General features: G+C 51.3%; 1 protein-coding gene across 3 annotated transcripts in view; it reads right to left on the bottom strand.

Annotated features, from left to right (window-relative positions):
* Positions 1-23,798, bottom strand: part of DNAJC13 (DnaJ heat shock protein family (Hsp40) member C13) — a 2,820,731-nt gene that overhangs the window by 512,017 nt on the left and 2,284,916 nt on the right. For all 3 annotated transcript variants that reach the window (XM_069648714.1, XM_069648713.1, XM_069648715.1), the window contains one exon: positions 23,188-23,279. In XM_069648714.1, coding sequence (XP_069504815.1) covers positions 23,188-23,279 — 92 coding nt within the window. The remainder of the gene's footprint in view (positions 1-23,187; positions 23,280-23,798) is intronic.

A 23,798-nucleotide genomic window follows, 5' to 3' on the forward strand; every position in this document is an offset into this window, starting at 1 on the left:
TTGGATGGATGCCGGGCATGTTGGCTAGGAGCTCCTTCATGCTCCGACAGGCTTGGACAGGAGCCTTAGTTGTATGGCCTTTGTTGGGGACAGTTTGCGCCTGGCGGCGTTCCCTGATTAGCGATATGCAGAGGAGCAACCAATCCGCTTGAGGTAGCCGGATTGGAGGTTTGGTGGAGGGGGAAAATCTGGCGGCGGCCATCTTAAACTATGTTAACAGTCACGGTTAACTTCAGACAATTTTAGAATAAATGAATAAGTTACAGCTCTGTCTTTGAGCGGTGCGGCAGATCCAATGAAGGAAATTATGCAGGCGTGTTCCAGGCTCCGGGCATGTTGGCGGATAATTCAATATTTTTAGCTGATATTGTAGCAGAGCCAACGGGCTTACCTCGTGGCTAGATCGTCAGCTGGGCGGTGTGTGGGCACTGCTCCTGCAGTGCACAGTGGAGAACGGGGGCGCCTGCTTTAACTAGCAACAGTAAACCATAGCCGCCAAAGAGGGTCCTCGCACTTAAGGTTGGCTTCATGGAACACAAGAGAATTCAAACATTTTACCTCCAACACCAATGTAAATCTAGTTGATTTCGACATTGTGCTTCCAGGAGACCTGGCTACGGACGAATCCATGCTTGGATGGATTCATCTTAAAACTTAAACCTTCCCGCATGGGCACCAAAAGAAGAGCAACATCGGGCCTGCTGACCGCAATTAAGTCAGGGAGTGGGCTTAAATTGATTGAGAGGGGTCCTGACAATCTTTTCACCAAGGTGGAAATAGTGGGATGGTCCTGTCATGACCACTGCTTCCAAGGAGTCAGGACCTACCCAACATCCTTGGAAGCAGGCTCATAACATATACTATCGGCACCAGCAAGTCCCAATAGGGACCTTTTGGACCTTGTCCTGGCACCGGTGGTGCCAGGCTCATAGCATGGACCCGTCCCGGCACAGGAAGCGCCGGGCTCATAACAAGTGTGAAAGTGCTTGGGTGGACCTACCTGCAGCAGACCATGCTGCTTACTTACCAGCAAGATGATGTTTCACTCTCTTCTGGCAGGGACTACTTTTCCTTCTGGGTGGGGCAGGCACCACTCCCTGGATCATTGATGCTGGACCCCTTCTGCAAGCAGGAACTCTTTTGCCTGGGCGAGGCTGTGGAAGAAGACACCTAAGCACTCCTATGGACTATTTAAACCACACCCGATTGGTGCAATGTGCTTCGCGTTATTCTGCATCTGCAGCAGGACGCTCACCGTGTCAGTTCAGCGAATCTTCAGTTCCGGATCCTGTGAATACGAAAATTACCTGCTGGGAACCAATCCTCAGTCTTCAGCAGCTCCTGCAAAACAAAAGGCACAGGTTAGGCAAAGGCAAAGTTAGCGGTTCAACTTACCCGATCCATCGGCAGCATTCAAGGTGTTTTTTCTGCATATCTCGTCCGGCATCGGGCCTGCAAAGACAAAGAACATTGGTTAGTAACGCTTAGTTACAAAACTGCTTACCTGTGTTACGCTCGCTCCAACTCTGCTCGCGCTGCATTCCGGCACCTGTAAAGACAAAAGAGACATTAAGGTGCATTCTACAGCCCTAGAGCAGCCTTTCTACTTACGTGCCTTCGTATTCACCATCTTCGTGTTACGCTCTCTGCCACGAACCTGGGGGGAGCATCTTCTTCGGCACCGACAGCATCTGAAAGGGAAAAGACAGACATTAAGGAGATAAGACATTTGAAGAGAGCAATCTAAAGGGAACTTTAATACTTACAAGTCACGCTCGTGCAGCACACGGCGGCATCGCTCTCAATTTACCCTCTGCAATTAAGAGGCTGAATTCATATCCAGTGAAGTAACTGGACCCAGCGCCCCTGCATGAGACGCAGGATGGAGAGCCCAGCATTCACCTATTTAAGGTGAGCACAACAATCGACCGAGTACCACGGGGAGAGAGGGAGAGATGGGCTTGGAACTTCTCCCAACCTTCCAGCCACTAATACCTTGATTTTCCACTTGCAGACACCTCACCCTTCAGGTCAAACTTTCGGTGAGAAAGGGGCCAAATCCGGGAGCCAAACGAATCCTACGCCTGACGTTGAAGACGGTTTCACCGCCCAGTCAAGACCCGCGCCTCCGAGGGAACCAGGTGAGCGTTACAGGTCCCCACCAACCACAGAAAATATAGAGAGATGCCAAAATCACCTTTGGCAGTCATAAATCTATATTGGAAACCAAGGGCAATGTTGACTGAAAACTTCCTGGACTTGGTGACCTCACTGATAGATGGCGCATGCATAAAACACATCATCGTCTTGTTCAGTGAACTCAATGGCAGGTGCTTGCCTGGTGACAGTACCCTAAAAATCGGTTCTCAGCCAACTCTGGCAAAAGTTAGAGCAATGGCCTGGCAACAACTAATGTCCTCAAGAGACCTACATATGCTAAAAGGTCAAAAGTCAGGAGGACAAGCCGCCTCAAGCAACTTGGCCAAAGGATGGCCTCAAGGCAATAAAAGACTATATATTCGTCTCCAGGATCCTCCTTCCCTACGTATCATCATTCAAAAAAATGAGAACTACTCATAGTGACCACGATCTGCTGGCAATGTCTTGGGGTTCAGAGGTAAAAACGGAAAACTACAGAGCAGTGGGATGCCTCATCGAATAAAACGTTGGTTCCGGTTTAAGAATCACAAAGGACACGATCGACAGGTTAACCACTGGACTTGCTCAGGGGTTTGCTAACAAGGGAACTGAAATGGTGGAATCGGTAGATTAGAACCCCCTTCTCAAATGTTTCCATTTAAGAAACCATCAAAAACAGGGGACGGGTTATCCACTGTCTATTCCTATGGCGACATCCTTGTGACAAAATGAAAAGAAATAAGAACGTTAAAACGAAGAGCAAAGATCTTTAAACATCCTAACGACCTACTTCGAGCAGAAATAGCATCCAGACAATACAAAAAATTGGCGGTGAGCACACAGTCTGGAACTGTATCAGCATGATTAGGAAACAATGCTAAAACAATCTTTGGGAGAAGGGCAGGGGAATTCTGGTTGATGGTGAAAAACTGCTCAGGGGACATGACACTACCATAGATAAGACATGCATTACTCACCGTAATAGCATGTCTGATGATTGTATCTGCTTAGATTCACATGCTGTGCATATATTCCGACATCTAGTGGAAATCTCTGTGTATTGCATCTTACTTTCGCAGATCAAAAGGGGATGTTGACATGGGCATGACTGTTACACTATCCTTAACGTGACGTGTAGTGTACCCAAAATCCCTCAGGTCTAGAGGTCCATCAGGTTGTGTTTATTTCTGCCATGAGGGAGCCTTATAGTCAGCGTGAGCGAGAACAGAAGAGAGAAGGTGTAAGAGGTCTATGTTCCTTCTACTCCATGAGGGGAGGAAGGGTGGGCACATGCAAATCTAAGCAGATACAATCATCAGAAAAGCTATTACGGTGAGTCGTGCACGTCTTTTGATGGTTGTGAATCTGCTTAGAATCACATGCTGTGCATAGGCTAGCAAGCAGTGCCCAGAGATGGGGATGTGAAGGAACAGTAGCAAAGATATCCCTCAGCACTGCTTGTCCCACCTGAGAATCAGACCTAGAATGTTCATCTAGGCAGTAGTGTTGTGTAAAGGTGTGTACAGAACTCCAGGTCGCTGCTTTGCAACTGGAATCAAGAGAAACATTTGCAATGAATGCTATGGTAGCCCCTGTGCCCCGCGTAGCGTGTGCTCTAAGCGTGAAGGGTAGGCAAGAGTCTAACAGTGTGATGCAGTTAACGATCCACTTAGAAATAACTGATTTAGAGAGACAGGGTCCACTTCTCTACCAGCTGCCACTGAGACGAAGAACTGTTTTTTCTTAGTAGCTTTGTTTTTTCCAGATAGTAAATAACGCTCTCCTTACAGCCAGTGTGTGGAGACTTCTTTCCGCCCCGATAGTTGGGTTCTGGAAAAAGGTGGGTAGTTCTATGGACTGGTTTACATGGAATTCAAGATACATTTGGGCGCAAAGCAAGGGTGTGTGCACAAAATCACCTTGTCTTTGTGAATCGTGACAAATGGGTCCTGAACTTAAAGGGCCTGTAGTTCACTAACTCTACTTATAGAGGTGATTGCCACCACTATTCTCATATGCAGGGGAATCGGGGATGGGGGTGCGGGAAGCATAGACAAATTTCCAGATCCATGTTATCCAAAGACGGTTCCGCTTGGAGCGGTTCTGAGGGTACCTGGAGGTGTAATTTGGGCATTGTACGTTCTCCAGAGTGGTGAATAAATCGATCTCTGGGAAACCCCATTCTGCGAAGACTTTCAGTACAATGTCCTCCTGTAGCCGCCACTCGCGCTCTACGGGTAGGGGTAAGTCTCTGCTGAGTACGTCCGTGAGAAGATTGAGTTCCCCTGGAACATGTTGTGAAAGGAGGAACATGTGTTTAAAAGCCCACTTCCATATGTTCGGGACAGTTTGGACAGTCCTAGGGAGTGAGTGCCCCCTTGTTTAAGTGACACATAGCCGCATTACTGTCCGTGAGGACTAGGACTGTCTTCCCCTGGAGTTGTGTCTGGAAGGCTTTCAGGGCCTTGAACACTGCTAGCAGTTCCAACAGGTTGATGTGATTCGATGCTACCGCTGGGCACCACACGCCGTGCGCTGTCTGTTGAAGGAGGTGAGGGCCCCCCCCCCACCGAGTCAGAGATGCGTCTGTGATGAGATTGGCTTCTACTGCAGGGGTTGTGAAGGTTTTCCCCTGCAGAAGGTTTATCCTTGTCCACCACTGCAGAAACTGAACGAGGGCTACCGAGACAACCACTAGATCGTCCCACTGGCCGCTGGACTGACACCATTGGCTCGAGAGCCACTCTTGCATGGGGCGCATGAGCAGACGAGCGTGAGGTACTAGGTAGACGCAGGAATCCATCATCCCAAACAGTCGTATGGCTTTGCATACGGTCACCTGGTGACTAGCTACATAGTGAGGAATCTGGAACAGCTGGTTTTGAACCCTCACTTTGGGGGGGGAAAGACCAGGCCGTCTCTGGTCCGAATTAGAGCCTCCAGAAACAGTTTGACTTGACTGGGGTCTAGACTGGATTTTTTCTCGTTGATAGAGAAACCCAGTTTGATGTGGAGATCTACCGTCTTCTGGGTATTTCTTTGGCATGTTCCGTACAAATCCCCTCTTATGAGCCAGTCGTCGAGGTAAGGCTAGACTGGGATGGACTGCCTGCACATGTGAGCAGCTACTACCGCCAGTACCTTCGCGAATACCCGTAGTGCTGAGGCAATGCCGAAGGGGAGAACCTTGAACTGATAATGGGTTGCCTCTATCATGAACCCAAGGTACTTTTTGTGCGTTGGCAACATTGAAATATGAAAGTATGCATCTTTCATGTTCAATGTGGCCATGTAACTGCGACATACAGGAAACATGTTTCCTGTATGTCGCAGTTAGAAAACAAGTGAATTACAGGCGAATCTCAGAAAGGCGACGCTGGATGAGCCAAGAAGCCAAGGCCATATCCGGCTGGGGTGAGCTGGCATTGGATACAAATTGTGTGAAAGAATGAAGCTCCTGTTCAGAAGGCATGGACAAAAACAAGAAGAAGTCTATTAGGTCTATTAGAAAAGAACAAGTTACTCTCTTACCTGGTAATGTTCTTTCGATGGGATGGTCCAACGACATATTCCATATCTATGGCAGGTAATCAGCACAGCTGTGCTGCTTCGGAAATTTTCGGCATCTGCATCCTGCGTCGATACGCTGTCCTCGAGGGCCTCCATTGAGCCGACATCACCGGATGTTATAAGTAGGACGCACGACGCCCGTAGCCTCAGTTGTAGTTTTTCCCCAGAACGTGTGGCACCAATCTTCTGCCAGTATGACCACAGAAAGCCTTGCGGAAACCTAAGCTGCAATCGCATAAGAAATTCTGTAGCGGGGCAGGTAGGGAGGGAGCGATATGGAATACGTCGTCGGACCATCCCATCAAAAGAAAGTTACCAGGTAAAAGAGTAACTTGTTCTTCGAGGGGATTGGGTCCTCTGACGTATTACATATCTATGACAGACTCCCAAAGCAGTACCAACGTATGGAGGAGGGAAAAGAATTTAGAATATAGAAATATAGAATGCCCAATCAAATTGCACAGTAAAGGACCGCCTTGCCAAAGGCCAGATCCTGCCCATGGATAGAATCTAGGGAGTAGTGTCTTACAAACGTATGGACCGAAGCCCAAGTGGCTGCTTCACAGATGTTACGAAGTTACGAATAGGAACACCCCTCTGCAGGGCAGTAGAGGCAGCCATACCCCTAGTAGAATGGGCCCGTAAGCCTACCGGAGGGTCCTTACACGCCAAGCGGTAACATTCAGAAATTGCCAGGATAATCCATCTAGACAAAGTCTGTTTAGTAACAGCTTGTCCGAAACACCTTCCAGCGTAACCAATAAAGAGCTGATCGTCCACTGTGGCCCAGGACATGCATGAAATGTAGAAACTTAAAGCTCTCCTAGGATCCAACCTATGGAGCCTCTCCTCGTCCTCACCAGGTTGCAGAGGCGGATAGAATGCCGGAAGAATGACCTTCTGGCTGAAATGAAATTCCGATACAACTTTCGGAAAAAACGAAGGACAGACTCTAAGGACAACCCTGTCCTTATGAAACACTTTGAAGGGTGGCTTACCAGAAAGTACCTGCAACTCACTCACTCTGCGAGCGGAAGAAACTGCAACTAAAAATACAGTTTTAAGGGTTAACAGTCTCAAAGGACAGGAATGTAAAGGCTCAAATAGAGCACCCATTAGGAATTTTAGAACAAGGTTCAAATCCCAACCAGGCACCTGGAAAGGTGACGGTGGAAACACATTAGTGAGCCCTTTCAGAAACTGAGAAATTAAAGGAATTTTGAAATAAGAACACTCCTCAGACGAGCGCTTAAATATGGACATCGCCGCCAGGTAACCTTTAATGGTACCCAGTTGCAGGCCCTTGTGGGCTAAATAAAGCAAAAAAGACAGAACCACAGGAATGTCACATGAAAAAGGATCCCCATTCTTAACCCTGCACCAGTCGCAGAACTTTCTCCAACGGCAACGGTACAGGGACTTTGTTGCAGGCCCTCTGGCCGAAAGCAACACCTCCATCACGTCTTCAGGGAGGTCCCAATCCTTATAACTCAATCTCCTGAGCCAGCTCCCACTCGTGAGAGATCGATCACTGCCTCCTCTGCCGTCTCGTTTTCGTCTCTGGCCAGATGAACTGCCGAGATCAAAATATTCCTGCTGGATGGCCCAGAACCAGAGCTGCATCGCCTCCCTGCACAGAGGAAGTGACCCTGCCCCCCCCCCCCTTTTTGTTGAGGTAGTGCATGGCCACTGCGTTGTCCGTCAGAATTAGGACATTCTACCCTCGCAAGGTCGGCAGAAAAGCCTTCAGGGCAAGCCTGACGGCCCTCCGCTCCAACAGATTGATATGGAGTCTGGACTCCGACAGAGACCAACGACCGCTGACTGTCAACTCGTTGGCATGACCTCCCCATCCCGTGAGGGATGTGTCCGTCACGATCGTCACCTGCGGCCAGGGTAGCCAAAATGGAGCCCCCCCCTCATCAGATTGCCTTCGACGGCCCACCACAGAAGGTCCTGAGGGACCGAGGACGGCACCTAAACGGGGACCGACATCCTGCCAGAGGACTGCGACCACTGCATCTTGAGAGCCCATTGCAGAGATCTCATCCGCAACCTGGCCTCTGGCACCGGAAGAATGCAGGCTGCCATGAGGCCGAGCAACCTCAAGAACTCGAACACAGGGAGACTCTGAGCATGTTGAAACTTGTGCACCATCTGCTGAATGGGATAAGACCTCACCTGGGGAGGGAAACACTGCCCCAGGGATGTGTCGAGCACTGCTCTGATGTACTGGAGCCGCTGTGTTGGCGTCAAGTGGGACTTCTTTAAATTGAGGGAGAAGCCCAGCTTGTGAAGGGAGTGGCAGGTTTCCTGAGATACGCTGCCACCACCAACATGAGCTTGGTGAGGACCCTCTGGGCAGAGGTCAATCCGAACGGCAGGACCCGAAACTGAAAGTGCGAGTTGCCAACCACGAACCTCAGTTACTTCTTGTGCTTGGGATGAATCGGCACATGAAAGTAAGCGTCCTTGAGGTCGAGAGACACCAACCAGTCCTGAAGTTGAAGGGCCTGGAGGACTTGAGAAAGAGTAACCATCTTGAACTTGTCCTTCCTGAGGAGCTTGTTCAAACCGTGCAAGTCCATGATGGGTTTCAATCCCCCGTCCTTCTTGGAAATCAAAAAATAAGGGGAGTACCATCCCTTGTTCCTCTCCGCTACAGGCACCAGTTCTATGGCGCCTTTCTCCAGCAAGGATTGTATTTCCTGCACAAGGAGCGGATCCGGACTCTTCAAAGAGAGATTCCCTGGTGGATTGTTGTGAGGCCTCTGCCAGAAAGGAAGACAGTAGCCATGGGCTATGATCTCCAGAACCCACACACCTGAAGTAATGGCACACCATTTTACAAGATGCTACGCCAGCCTTCCCCCCAACCGGCGAACCATGGGACATGGCCTCATGAATGAGCTGAAGCGGCTGCGGCATTGCCTGAGGGTAAAGAGGCAACTGCCCGAGTCGCCTTGGCACCTCGAGTACCTTGTTTTCGACCTCTGGTACTCCGATGGTTGCCCCTTTGACTTGCAGCTCCCCTCGATCTACCAAAAGATGAGTAATATTGAAAGGAACCTCCCCTCCATTGTTGTCCCCTAGGACAAAAAGGCGGAGGTTGGCGAACTGCAGTGCTCAACGACTTCGCTGCAGCTTTGGAGGTCTGCAACCTGTCAAAGCTCTCTTCAGCCTTGCTGCCAAAAAGATGTTCACCATCAAAGGGCATGTTGAGGAGCCGGGCTTGTACATCAGGAGCAAATCCCGGCTTCCGCAACCACGCAAATCCCGACTTCCGCAACCACGCAAATCTGCACATCACGGTGCTCGCCGCCATGGACCGGCTGATGCAATCTGCCATGGGCAGACCCGACTGAACGGATTCACACATGGCATCCTTGCCATCCTGAACAAGAAAGCCATCCCGTTCCTCCCCTTCGGGAATGTGTTCAGCCGCCGAAGAGACAATTCCACAGAGTATGAGTGAAACGTGCTAAGGCACACATGGAGTTTGCTGCCTGTAAAACCATACTCCCTGAAGAAAACACTTTCTTCGCCCAGCCATCAAAACGCTTGTCGTCCCTATCAGGAGGGATGGTAGGGTAACAACGCTTGTTTTGCCGGGGCCGTAGCCGCCTGCAACACCAAACTCTCCGGAGTGGGGTGCGTAGTCAAGTAGCTGGGGTCGCTACTGGCTGTACAATATTTCTTTGGCAAAGACTTACTCACGGCTGGGACACACTCCAGAGCAGTCAAAGCCGCTGCCACCCTTCTCTTCAAGGCCATATGGAAAGGCAGTATCGGGCCAGTTGGTGGACCTTGGTCAAGGATATCCATCAGGTCATCCTGCAAAAAATCCACTGGTGGCGCAGACCACCCTAAGTATTCCGTTACCTTCAACATAAGGCGCCAGTACGAGGACTCGGCGTGGGTGCCAGGCTCAGGCCTACCGAATTCCACCTCCGAAGGGGTGTCCAAACCAATGGCGTCGTGCAACGACTGACGCAGGTCTTCAAGCTGGCTATGACCAGACAAAATCTCATCAGGTACCTCAGCAAGAACCAAACCTCCTTCCTCAGACCCTTCCTCCACCTCAGAAATATAATCCAGAGGCTGGAATGGGGGCACAGAAAAAGGGACAAAGACATTTTTAGACCCGGACAGAGCCTTTCTAGGGGGTTCCACCGTGTCACGGGGTACCTCCGACAAAGCAGCCTCGAAAGGAGTCGATGGAATCGGCGTCGACGTCGAGCCTGGCGCCAACGGCTTCGATACAGTCCTCGAGGGCGGAGCCCCGAGCGTGTCCTTCTACAGCCTGGGCGCCGATGGCGTCGCCGGCTTCCTCGGAGGCGGAGCCTCGAGAGAGTCCCTCAACGACCTCGGCGCCGAAGGCATCGATGTCTTCTTTGAAGACCTCACAGGCTCCGACAGTCTCGAGGGCATCGAGGACCGGAGCGGGCATGTCTAGAGCAATCCACCTTGACGAAGGTGTGCTCTAGCACGGTCACGGCCGGCATCTTTTTCGACGGTGCGGACGGAACGGAGTCCTGCGACTGAAAAATCGCCATCATCTCCTGCCGAAAAGAATCCCATTCCGCAGGAGTGGAATGCTTGTTGGGACAAGCAACCCGCCGACGGGCTGAGCCCTTGGCGAGGACGGGGAAGGCGACCGATGACGGCGCTTCCGTGAGTGCCTCGAAGAAGCAGAGGAATGTCGGGACCTACTCTGGGACCAAGACCCCCCCGGACCGACGACGACGATGCAGAGAGTCGCCCCTTGAATCGTCAGTCGAAAGCCCAGTGGATCTCGACTTCCGAGGCTTGGCCACCTTACGGACAGAAAGCTTCTTCTTACACTCCTACAAGGCCTTTGACGTAAGCGACTGGCAGTCAACACAATCATCCATGTCGTGGCCCTCACCGAGGCACCAGAGGCAGGCGTCCTGAGAGTCCGTCAATGACATCTTGGACCTGCAGTCCCGACACTTCTTAAAACCAGGCCGCGGGGTGGAAGAAGACGAAGACATCATGGATAATCATCACAACGAACAGGTTCGAAGAACCGAAAGAACAGAACTCAGAAGAACCGAGGCACGCCGAGATCTCTGAAGCGAACACGTTCGTGGAAAACACAGAACTGAGGCTACAGGCGTCATGCGTCCTACTTATAACATCCGGTGACGTCGGCTCGACGGAGGCCCTCGAGGACAGCGTATCGACGTCATTGATGCAGAACGCAGATGCCAAAAATCTTCTGAAGCAGCACAGCTGTGGTGATTACCGGTCATAGATATGGAATACGTCGGAGGAACCAATCCCCTCGAAATAGTATTTTAATACACTAGAAGCTCAATTTTGTGGTCTTCAGTCACGTGGGGAGAAGTTGGTCGAGCATGGTGGCCACACCTACGCATGAGAGCAGAGCGTGCCTTCACTCCCCTGAATTCTCCAGAGCAAAGAACACTCCCAAGGACAAGTTCAAATACCTAATTGACAGCAGACCAGTGAGATGATGATGGATGGTTATGTTAATTGGTATGAAGCTATGGTAAAGACGAGCTCACCAGCACCTGGCCGCTCAGCCTGCGTGCTGATAAACGTAGGTGGGAAGGTACCGTTGAAGATTAGAAGTCAACCAATGGTAGAGAACCGCATGATTAAGGGTCTAATAGTTGTACAGCCAATGGGACGTCGTATATTTAGTGATGTTCATAGTGAAATGTTTAAGGGGAAGGGCTTAGTTGCCCCACCTGATGTTAACAAACAAATCACATTATTCCACTGCCCTAGACGAATATGTATTGTATACTTAGATGATCCTGTTAGACCCTATCACACTTGCCACTTGGTTTTTGTAGTTTGCCACGTAGGATGACGTTCGTAATACGTGGGTTAACGTGACCTATGATGATTTTCTGTTATATAAGCAAGCTTTTTTTCAAAATGCATTGAGATTCTTTACGCCGAGACTTCCGTTGTACTCCCTGTTTTAGATTATTGATATTAAAACAGTTATCCTTTGCCAACTACCTGAGTCATTTCGATTATTGATGTTTGAATAATTTCTGCATCCCCATCCATCTCAAGGGTATTGCTACCTCATCTTAAAGGGATGGGGAACACCCAGTTCATGTGGTAGCTGAGAGGATGGTTAGATACCCATCGAGATAAGTAAGCTTTGGGGTATCGGAAATATCGCACAACCTCTGTTAATCGGCTGAAATGACGTGAAGCTCCCAGTAGATAGCGGTTTAGAGTAAAGTAAGCCTTGTACAAGCTAGGGTGAGACGGGTACCCCGGTTTCTACAGAATCCGCTCCAGGCGTCTACAGGAAGCTGAACAAACGGAAGGTTGGAGAGGCCACTGAGGAGGCGTATGAGCCGAGAGTTGGAAGTTCAAAAACACGAATGGTGAGTAAAACCGAGTGAGGTGGCAAAAGAGTGAATGGGCAGTGGGTGAAGAGAATGATAATGGCAAAATAATTAACAGAGGGAGGTTGGGATAACGTAACTTGAGAAAAGATGAGCGTTGAATATTGAGTAAAATTGACGTGAGGAGAGGCCAAGCAATTAAGAGGCAGCATGAGGAGAGAGCACGATAAAAGTGTACACACTAGATACCTGTGTTCCAAAGAACGGTCAGATGGGCTCGCACCTAGAGCCCTTTATGGGTGACGTAGGAGACAAATCTTGTTTAAAGACAAATTCAAAGAGGTCTTTTCACACTCCGATCGGAGCATATTCTTAGAGGGTAAGACAGTCTTAGAGAGTAGACTGTGAGAAATATATGTGACCGGTCTAGTATGTCCGTTTGTCTGTCTGTTTTATGTGAAGTATATGTGATGAAAAACCAATAGAAAATTGATAAACGTGAAAAAGAGAAGACAAGAATTGTAAAATTAATTATTTACTTGCTAGTTTTGAATTGATGGGGTTTTGTGAAAACACAGATCGAAGAAGAACATTGTGCTATTGAGGGTTTGGAGCATGCGACGAATGGTGCACGCTCATATTTTGTTTTCCGGAAAACGTATTTTAAATTGCAAAGTGTAAAGGAGAGTATTGCCAGTCAAAGAGTGACGTGTCAAAAATGGAGGATATTACTCCGCTTATATAGCTCTGCAAGCACGCACCCAAGCTGAAGCAGTACAGTGCAAAAAGGGTTAAGGGCACAACAGACAAAGCGATTCAGGCCATGGCCACAAAGGAGATCACTATCGAAGGCAATTCTGCAGCACATAATGACATATTTGCATGCTGCATATACAGGAAAAAGGTTAGACAAGCCACTAGCGAGCTAGAGCTCTAGAAATTGACCAGGAGGAGAGAGAACACCCGCCTCCTGTAGATTGAATACTTAATATAAGCAAAGAGGGGAGTGAGGAGCCTTCCGCTCAACCCGCCGCACCAGAAACAGACGGCGATTGTAAGAAGGATGACGGGCTGTACCCATTAAGGGAGCTCAAGACAGCAACGGGGTATAGTAACCCTGCATGTGAGTTGCCTGCGCAAAGCAGCAACGATGAGTCAGAGAACATTATTGCGAGAGATGTAATCTCCATGGTCCTGAGGGACAAAGATGCGATAAGGAGAGAAGTGATCAACCAAGTATATCTCTAGAGGTTACATGTCATAGTACCGAATCAAAAGGATCGAATGACTAAAGGGTCGAGTACAATTCTTTTTTTGTTTTTGGGGGTTTTAGGGGGTTGAGAGCAAAAAATAAAAAAACATTTTACATTTTTTTTCGATCCTTTGGTTTTCGGTCGAATGCACTCACCTTTTGCATTCGATCCTTTTGTTTTCGAAACTTTAACTGGACACCATCTCTAGATATAGGATGGGACATAAAGGGATGTAAAGAAGAAAGAGATAAGACTGATGAGTAGGAGGTTATACAGAACAAATAAATGGGTGGGCAGATTTTGCTCAAATCTGATGGTAAGAGCATCGAGGACGTGAGGCACAGGGTAAATCGAGAAGAAAAGAAATTAAAGGATAACAGATAGCAAGGAGCATGCAGCATTGATCGTATGGAAAAGGAAGTAAGGAATCCTAATCCAGTAGTGGCATGGAAAGATTTAGAAGAGTTCTTTCCAACACGTGAGCCAACAGTAGGTCTGACCAGAGCAAATCTGAAGGATGAGTTTTGATTGAGGACGCAATCGATAAGATCTATCATGATATGAAGTCGAAGAAAGTACTGCAGGGGAAGGGTAAAAATTATAGACTCAAGAATATGCAGCTGTACGACAAAAAGGGAGCCTCGTGTAGCTCTAAGCCAAAGGAGATGTCTTTAAATAGACTAACTCTGAATGGAGATGATGGAACAAGTTACTTACCTGTAACTGTTGTTCTCCAGCATGGGTCTGGCATGGATTCACATGCTCATTAATATTCCGCGTCGTCAGTCTGGGAATCCTCGGTAAAGAAAAAAACCAGTATCAGTTTCGTTTCTGATCTGTCTTTCGTAGTAATAACCAATCACTGCTCTCTGCGTCATACTGACCACAGCCAATGACTGCTCTCTACCTAAGCACCGCCTCTGGCAGCCATCTTCAGATTTGGAAGCACGTGAAGTGGCAGTATGACCAAGTGAAGAGCCGCAGAGGGGTAGGCGGGAGGGTTCGCATGTGAATCCATGCCAGACCCATGCTGGAGAACAACAGTTACAGGTAAGTAACTTGTTCCTTATCCAGCATGGGGTCAGGTATGGATTCACATGCTCATGAATAAAGAATACATAGCAGTACACACATGCACAACCACGGGAGGTGGCAAAGGCTCAACATTAAGCATTACATCAAACCCAACATTAAGCATCTTACCTCTTCACCAGGCTCACCTCAGGCGAACAGGTTGCGCAGCACTGCTTGGCCGACCCTGGACTCCTCCCTGGAATCCCGATCGACGCAGTAGAATTTCGTGAAGGTGTGCGTCGACCTCCACGTAGCAGCCCTGCATATGTCCAGCAGGGGCACACCAGAAAGGAACGCCGTGGTGGCTGCGATCGCTCTGGTGGAATGGGCTCTCGGACGGCCAGGCAGTGGTCGGTTTGCCAACCGATGACAGTACATGATACAGCCGGAGAGCCATCTGGAAATGGAAGCCTTCGAGAGAGCCTTCCCCTGATTGACAGGTCCAAAATTCACAAAGAGTTGTGACGTCTTCCGAAAACACTTCGTGCAGTCCACGTAGAACTTCAGCGCTCTAGCCACATCCAGCGAGTGCAAAGTCCTTTCAGCCGGCGACGAAGGCGACGGGAAGAACACAGGCAACACCAAGGGTTCGTTGAGATGGAAGTCCGACGGTACCTTGGGCATGAAGGAGGGGTGCGTCCTGAGCACTACCCTCGTGTCGTGAAAAGTCAAGTACGGGGCCTTGCAGGAAAGGGCCTGGATCTCTCCCACCCGTCGTGCGGAGGTGATGGCCACAAGAAACGCTGTTTTCCACGACAGAAACTTCAACGGGGCCGAGTGCAGAGGCTCGAACGGAGGTCCCATGAGCTTGGTCAGCACCACGTTGAGCTCCCACGCCGGGGCCGGAGCCTTCACCGGCGGGAACGATCTGAACAGTCCCTTCATGAACTCTTTCACCAGACGATGAGACCACAAGGACGTCCGGCCCGTGGTTCTGGTGTATCGGGAGATCGCAGCAAGATGAATCTTGATGGACGCGTGTGCCAGTCCAGCTTTGGCCAGCGTCAGCAGGTACGGCAGTACCTGGGGAGCCGTAATCCGTAGAGGGTTAATCTTCTGTGCGTGGCACCAGACAGAGAACCTCTTCCATTTGTGTCCGTAGCATTTAAGAGTCGAGGACGCCCTGGCCTTTGCAAGAACCTCTCTGCAGTCGGCCGGTATGTCGTATCCTCCAAACTCTAGCGCTGCAGGAGCCAGGCCTGCAAGTTCAGCGATTTCGGGTCGTGGTGGAGGATAGCGCCTCCTTCCCTGGAGAGTAGATCCGCGTCCACCGGCAGCTTGATTGGCGGGGACGCTGATAAGTCCAGAAGGTCCGGGAACCATATCTGCCTCGGCCACGCAGGTGCGATGAGGATCATCCTGCACCGTGACCTCTTGAGCTGGTTGACGTGCCGGATTAGCAGTGGCAAAGGAGGGAACGCGTAGAGGAACAGGCCCTCCCAGGGGAACGAGAAAGCATCGCCCATGCTCCTCGCCTGGGGAAACCTGCTGGCGAACCTCCGGCACTTGGAGTTCGTCGCCGTCGCGAACAGGTCGATCTGGGGTGTGCCCCACCGTCGGAAGAGGCGATCGCCTAGATCCTGCCGTAGTTCCCACTCGTGGCACGAGCGCAGCTCCCTGCTGAGTGGGTCGGCGATGGTGTTTTTTATCCCTGCCAGATGAAACGGCACCAGAAACATCCTTTGGGCGACGGCCCAATGCCACAGGTCCTGCGCCTCCTTGAACAGTGCTGGGGACCTGGTTCCGCCCTGTTTCCTGATGTAAAACATGGTGGTGGTGTTGTCGGTGAAGATCCTCACCACCTTGCCCTTGAGGGACGGAAGGAAGGACCTGAGGGCCCAGAACACTGCACGGAGCTCCAGGACGTTGATATGGAGGGACTTCTCCGTCGGGAGCCAAAGGCCTCTCGCGTGCAGATTTTCGGTGTGCGCTCCCCACCCTTCCAGGGAGGCATCCGTGGTCACTGTCTCCTGGTGGTCTGGGGTCTGGAAGTCCATGCCCACCGTCAGATGCGCGCGGGTGCCCCACCACCGGACCGCTCGGCGGAAACTCTCGTCGAGTGTGATCCTCTCCTCGAAGCCGCCCGTCGTTTGGATCCAGCGCGCATCTAGGAACTCCTGCAACGGGCGCATCCGGAGCCTGCACATGGGAATGAGGTAGATGCAAGAAGACATCATTCCGAGGAGGGACTTGATGGACCTCACCTTGGCCGCGTCGGAAACCAGCATCCGCTGTACCTTGCCCAGGATGGACCTGGTCCTTTCCTCCGACGGGGAGGCCAGAAGGGACACTGTGTCGAGCCTCGCTCCCAGAAACAGTGCATTTTGCGCGGGTACCAGGTGGGACTTGGCGTAGTTCACAGAGAATCCCAGGTCCGTGAGAAGTTGGACGGTCCTTTCCGTGTGCTCCACGGCGAGCTCCCTCGTCTTGGCTCGGATGAGCCAGTCGTCCAGGTAGGGGTAGACGTGGATCCCCTCGCGGCGCAGCTGCGCCGCCACCGGTGCAAGGCACTTGGTAAATACCCTGGGTGCCAACCGTAGTCCGAAGGGGAAGGCTTTGAACTGGTAGTGACGCCCTTGGACCACAAACCTGAGGAATTTTCGGTGCCCCTTTAGGATGGGAATATGGAAGTAGGCATCCTCCAAATCCAACGACGACAGGAAGTCTCCTTCCTCCAGCTGACCCAGGACGTGCTGGAGGGTGACCATCCGGAACTTCTGCGCCTTGATGAACTTGTTCAGACGTCGCAGGTCTAGGATGGGGCGCCATCCTCCCGTCTTCTTCTTCACGAGGAAGTATCTCGAGTAAACTCCGGAGCCCCGAAGCCTCTTTGGGACGAGTTCGATGGCGCCCTTCCTAAGCAACGCCTTTACCTCCAGGAGAAGCAGAGGGACGTGAAGCTCTTTCCTGGCCACGGGGGGGACGCGCGGGCACCTTCTTTGAAACTCGAGTGCATGGCCCCGGGCTAAGGCGTCCAGCACCCAACGGTCGGTGGAGATGGACTCCCACACGCTGACGAAGCTCGCCAGCCGGCCTCCAACCGGGATGCTTCGGTGGGGGCCCGACCCCACGGCCGGTTCAATCCTGTTTCGACAAGGCTTTGCCACCTTGACCTCCTTGGCGACGATGGCAGAGTCCGCCAGACTTGCCTCGTCCTCTGTAGGCCTCCTGAGACGACGAGCGGGCCGCTTGACGGTAGGTAGAGAAACCGCCGCCGGAACCTTTGGAGGCGCCCTTGCCTCCGCTGCCCCGAAAGGGCGTCCGTCGTTGCTGTAGAACCCCAAGGGCCCGGGCCGTCTCAGTGTCCGCTTTAATGGCCTGAAGGGAATCGTCCACTGTTTTCCCAAACAGGTTGTTCCCATCGAACAGCATGTCCAGGACTCTGGTCTGTACGTCTTGACGGAAGTCCGTAGCCTTGAGCCATCCACGCCGCCTAAGGCACACGCCGTTGCCCAACTGGCGAAACCCAGTGTCGGCGATGTCCGTCGCAATAGTGATGGCGTGGTCCGACGCCACCTCACCTTCCTGTAGGATCTCCAGGGCATCCGCCCTCTTGTCGTCCGGTAGGAAGTCCAGCAGGGGAGCCAGTTTGTACCATAGCTCCCTGTCGTAGCGGGCCACGATAGCCAAGGCGTTGACTGCTTTAATCGTCGTCGCTGCAGACGAGATGACCCTGCGTCCCATAGCGTCCAATTTCTTTCCCTCGCCGTCTGGCGGGGAAGTCGATGTGGAGGCCGCACCCCCCCTGCTTTCTTCCTGGCCGCCGCGGAGACGACGGAGTCCGGGGTAGGCTGCGCCCGGAGGCACAGGGGGGCCGCGTCCGGGACCCGGTACTTCTTCTCGTACCGGTCTCTTCTAGCTGGCGTCGTGGAAGGGTTCTTGAGGAGGGCGAGGCCCTCATCCCAAATGTCGTCCAGTAGAGGCACTGCGAGGACCGTCTTCCTCTTGGCCTCGCGCCGTTGATAAAGGAATCCTTCCTTTTTCTTCTCCTCAGGGCAGAGTTGGAAAAGCTCGGATGCCCTGGTGATCATGGAGTGGAACGATCCAATCTCGTCGGGCGGAGAAGCCCTGGTGGGAGGTGACGACGGTAGATCCTCGTCGTCCGTACCCGTCGCTGCCGTGTCAGTCCCCGTATCATCCCCTCGGGTGGACGGGGAGGAGGGCTGGACGGGTCGCGACGGCTGAAAAGGAGGTGGAGGGTAAATCCTTCTTTTCTTGGGCGGGGGAACACCAGAAGGTCCCGGTTCAGGATCCCCTGACGGGAGAGGTTCCTCCGTCGGCAACGGTAGTCTCGTCCTTATCTCTGAGCATAAGGACTGTATAGGCAACAAAATGGCCGCCGAGTTGTCTTGCGGCGCTGGCAGAGGGGAATCCGACGGGCGATCAGGGGCCCATGCGGCACCATCGACGCTGTCGTCGTCACCTGCGTCGGGAGCCAAGGCCGTGGCTTAAGACCCCGATCAGCTCTTCCTCTGAAGCCGAATCTACGACGACGCCCTGCCCCCCCTTTTTCTTCCCCGCCGGGGATTTCACGGGGGTCCTATCGATGGGCACAAAAGAGGACTCCCTCCGAGGTGGCAGGGAGACTCTGAGCCCCGAGGTCGCCACCACTGGTGTAGCCTCCACAGGCTGAGCCAGGGCCGCCGCGACAGTATCGATAGAAGGCTTGGTCGGATGGATTAAGGCCTTCACCACCTTAGGTGCGCTCACCGCCTTATCCTTGAGGGGGGGGGGGACACTGCCTCGCTCCCCCTCCGATGGGGCCTTCGAGCTCGACCGGGGCCTCTCCAGGAGCTTCGCCGGGTGCTCGCCCTTCCTCTTACCCGACCCAGAGCGTTGGCTCTTAGATGAAGGTGCCGCGGAGGGTGCGCCCTGCCTGGCGCCCGTAGAGCCCGACCGTTCGGCGCTCCCGGTGCCAGCGGACTCGCGGTGCTTGGCCTTGTGTTGGACCCCCGTCGCCGGGGCGTCCTCAAAGGTCTTAGAAGACCGCTCGGATTTCTTCCTCTTCTTCTCGCCTGACGGGCTCTTCCCTTCCAGCCAGTTGGCGAGGCGTTGGTGGCGGTCCTTCATGGTCCTCTCCGACATAATGCCGCAAAACGCACAGTCCTTCTCCACGTGCGTCTTGTCCTCATGTAAGCAGTAGAGACAAAAAGAGTGTTCGTCCTCCTTGAAGACGTTCTGCAGCTGGCATCCAGGGCAGACCCTGAACAGCTTTCCGGGCGTCGAGCTTCCCTTCTCTTGGGCCATGACCGGGCCTGAGAAACTTCTGGAATCCTCCAAAAGCCTAGCTCGACGAAATCTTCACCCTTGAGGGGCGCAGACGAATCCGACACGGGTCCCCGTTGATCGGATGGAGAGTCGGTGGAGCTTGAGGCTCTTTTTGACTGAAAAAAAGAAGTTTTTGAGAAAAAACGTGAAAAAATAGCACTAACGCTCGAGAGCAATAGCACGAGGATCCCAACACATGAACGTGCGGTAAAAATCTGAGGATGGCTGCCAGAGGCGGGGCTTGGGTAGAGGGCAGTCATTGGCTGTGGTCAGTATGACGCAGAGATCAGTGATTGGTTATTACTACGAAAGACAGATCAGAAACGAAACTGATACTGGTTTTTTCTTTACCGAGGATTCCCAGCCCGACGACGGGGAATATTCATGAGCATGTGAATCCATGCCAGACCCCATGCTGGAGAAAGGGGAGCACTTTGCGCTTATAGTGTGTGTCCCGATGATGAATCTCAGGAACAGCCTGTGCTTGTGATGAATGGGCACATGGAAATAAGCTTCCTGAAGATCAAGCGTCATCAACCAATCCTGCCGTTGTAGAGCCTGGAGATTCTTTCAACGTCACCATCCTGAACATGTTTTTTCTACTGCAGCTCCTGTTCTGTTTTTTGTGGAAGGCGGTGGTCTGTCTGGTGGCCTTTTTAGAAACGGTAGAACGTATCCCCTTCTGACGAGCTGCAAGGCCCAGGCGTCTGAAATCATCTCCTTCCACCTGTCCCAGTAGTCAGTAATTCTCCCTGCAACCAGAGAAACATGTAGGGAGAACTCAAAGTGGCGTAGCAGGTGCCCCTGCTGCAGCTGCCGTAGTCTGCTGTCCCCTAGAGGAGCATCTGCTCCGTCCCAGACTCGAGAAACGCCTCTCCCCTTGCCTGGTTTACGGGTGATGTGCCTTTCTTCCAAATGGTACATACCTTCTGAACCTCTGCCCCTAGAGGAGAAGCCAAAAGACTGCTTTGTGGGCTGTTGCCCAACTAGCCCCAGAGACTTAGCAGCAATCTTGGAGTCTTAACATTTTCCAAAGACTCATCAACCATAGGGTTGGTCAGGAGCGCACCATCAAATTCCCTGTCCAGAAGCTTGGCCTGGAAGGGAGAACCCTGAACTGTGGAGGTAAGCCGACCTCTGCAGCACTGTGGATGTCCCCATGGCATGGCCAAAGCAATCTGGACTTTGCAGGCCACCTGCAGCGCTTGACATGTCAACTCTTTCCCACTGTTAATTAAGTCCAGAAAGCTATCTCTCACCTCCAGCCATAAGGCGGTCCGCCGCTTCCGCTATGAGCCTTCTCAGTCCATGGGAGTATTTAGGCAAGGCGCAGTAGGCATTGTCTTCAAGGCCATGCTTCCTAATGAAAAGATTTTCTTTGGCATGGTATCTGTCTTCTTGGCCTCCCTGTCCGTGTGAAGGTTAGAGGTGGTGGATGTGCCCGTTCTAAAGCTCACTGTTGCAGCTTGAACCACCAAAACACTCTGGCATAGGGTGACAGGATGGTTAAGTCTCCCCTGGCCGGTATATATTGCTTTGGGAGTTCTGGGTCCACAGCCGGTGTGGAACACAGATTTTGCTACCACGTGCTGATGGGGTCCGATATGGCCACATTAAAGGGTAACACCTTTTCAGTTTGAAGACCTTTGTCCAAGATCCATAAGGTCATTAAGGGGCTTGGCCGGGGCACCCAGACCCAAGGCCAGGATCAGTTTCTCCACTTTCCTCCTGTACTGGGCATTGGGGGTGTCTTTAAGGTTGCAATTCAAGATCAAGGGAGGAGTTCAGCTGATTTTCATCATGCATCCCTCCAGCCAGGTCCAGCAATTTGGCATGGTCTGTGAAGAAATCAGCTCACTCGCTCCATGCCAAAGGGGACCGGATCCCCTTCCTCGTAGTAAATGGACCTCATTGAGTCCAAGAACTCTGGTCGTGATTCAGGGGTAAAGGAACATTCGACCATGAAGCAGACAGGATCGTTCCCACGTGGTCTCTTGGTGCCGATGCCTGGAGTACCACCAGCGCTAATGTCGACTTTCAGAACATCAAGGTAGAGCTCGCGGGCGCAACACCCGACGTGGTCACCCTGGTGCAGGAGCAATCAGCCGCATTTGGTGCCTGACCTGCCTGCAGCATTGAGACCAGAGTCATACCCGTCGCAGACTTTTGGAAAATCTCTGGCATTTGCTCCTTAAATGTCTCCCACTCTTTGCTAGGGGCACCGAAGTCTGGCATGATTTACCCCGCTCCTCTGACGAATCGTAGTTGTGTCGGCACTGATGGCGTGCTTTCTTTTTATGGGAGGATGAGGATGTCAAATGGCGTGACACGGTTCGGGAGTGTGAGCGCTTCTTCACCTTCTTCGGGTGCCTGTCCTCCTTTTCAGGCTTGGGGCCTTTGGTGTCATGTCCCGACGACTTGACGGTAGAGTGCTAACTTCACCAATCGTTCCCTAACAGACTTTGGGTTCTGTTGCGTCAGAAACCGCACTGATCGACATTTGTGTTCCTTCCCCCGACACCACACGCAGATACCTTGCAGGTCAGTGATGGACATCTTTGAGCCGTAGTCCTGACAGCGCTTGGATTCCGAAGCTTTAGGGCCAGACATCTCGACGTAGATTGAACACAAATTTCTCACTGAAGAGAACTGTCACAAAAAACAGCATGCTGAGCGCACAGAAAAAAGGAACTGAGGTACGGGAGTGCAGTGACTTAATGTATACACGGCCAATATCACGTCTGGAGTCTAGGAGTGTTTCGAGCAGCTGATGCTGGAAGGATAGCCATCGGATGAGGAATCCTGCGGCAGAATGCAATCCATTGAGAGATAGAGGGAAAGAGGGAGAGGGGGATAGAGGGAGAGGGGGATAGAGAGAGAGGGGGTGGAGAGAGAGGGGAGAGAGAGAGAGAGAGAGAGATGGGGATAGAGAGAGGGAGAGATGAAACAAGAGGCACCAATGACCCCGTGAGTCTGCCTCGGAACCAAGTGGCACTACCTCGTGACTGTGAGCAAGTCTGGACCAGACGGTGCCATGGGAAAACTGAGAGAAGAACAAAGTAATCATCATAAAAAACATTACCAGAGGTAAGCAACTTTAATTTTATTGTTTCTAACCTGATGCTCACCACAGGGAGAATCACAAAACGAACTGATGGTAAACTATAACAAAAAAAGACAGCAGCCGTACAGCCAGAACTTGACAAGAGGGGGGTAATGCAGTAAAATATAATGGGAGTTAGTAGAAAGGTGATCACCAAGGCTTTTCGAACACCCAATATTTTCCTCTCTTTCAAGCAAATAATTGTGCTCTTCTTGGCACGTATGTGAATTTTGTTCTCTTCTCTTGAAAATTATACAAAGAACAAACATCAGACAACAGCTAAAAAATTCATAGACAACCAGAGATCATGAAATCGTGAGATACTGTCGTGAGTTTACTGAGAATACTTTCAACATCTGACATGGAAGACACATTTCACCTTATTGTAAAAGAAAAGTATTGAAAGAAAAATTATGATTACCTCCAAAGCTAGTTGTTGCACCTTTCCCGCTCCATGCACTCTCAGGAGGGAGAACAACAACTTGAAATGTCCTAAACATTCACTCTCAGAACCTACAAAAGGAAAACATAAAAATTACTTTCTCAAAGTAGAGACGATGTATATTTTCAAATCAGCCAAACATTGTGTTTTTCTGTGAAGCAAATCCCATTATAAATGTACTAGGCGGATGGAACAAGTTACTTACATGTAACTTGTGTTCTCCAGGATGGATTCACAAGCTCATGAATATTCCCCATCGTCAGACTGGGAATCCTCAGTAAAAAGAAAACAGTCTGAATTTCTAAGTTAAAAAACTGCTTGTCTCCTCTATAGCTCGTCTCTTCATAATGTCCAGCTGGTGCACAGCCAACATGGCTGAATAACTTGTGGTCTCCTCCTTCATCCATCTGATGATCGTGAAAATGGACCCCTGCACATTTTTCATTTGACTTTTGAGGGTCAAAGCTATAAGTCAGAGGTGCCCACAAGCATTGCAAGCTCTTCCTTGACTCTCTACATCATGGGTGCACAACATACGGCCCACCATGCTGTTTTGTCCGGCCAGCGAGGCACAAACGCTTTCCTAATGG

The sequence above is a fragment of the Ambystoma mexicanum genome, chromosome 2q (genome assembly GCF_040938575.1).
Source record: "Ambystoma mexicanum isolate Mex_15411 chromosome 2q, UKY_AmexF1_1, whole genome shotgun sequence".
NCBI lineage: Eukaryota > Metazoa > Chordata > Amphibia > Caudata > Ambystomatidae > Ambystoma > Ambystoma mexicanum.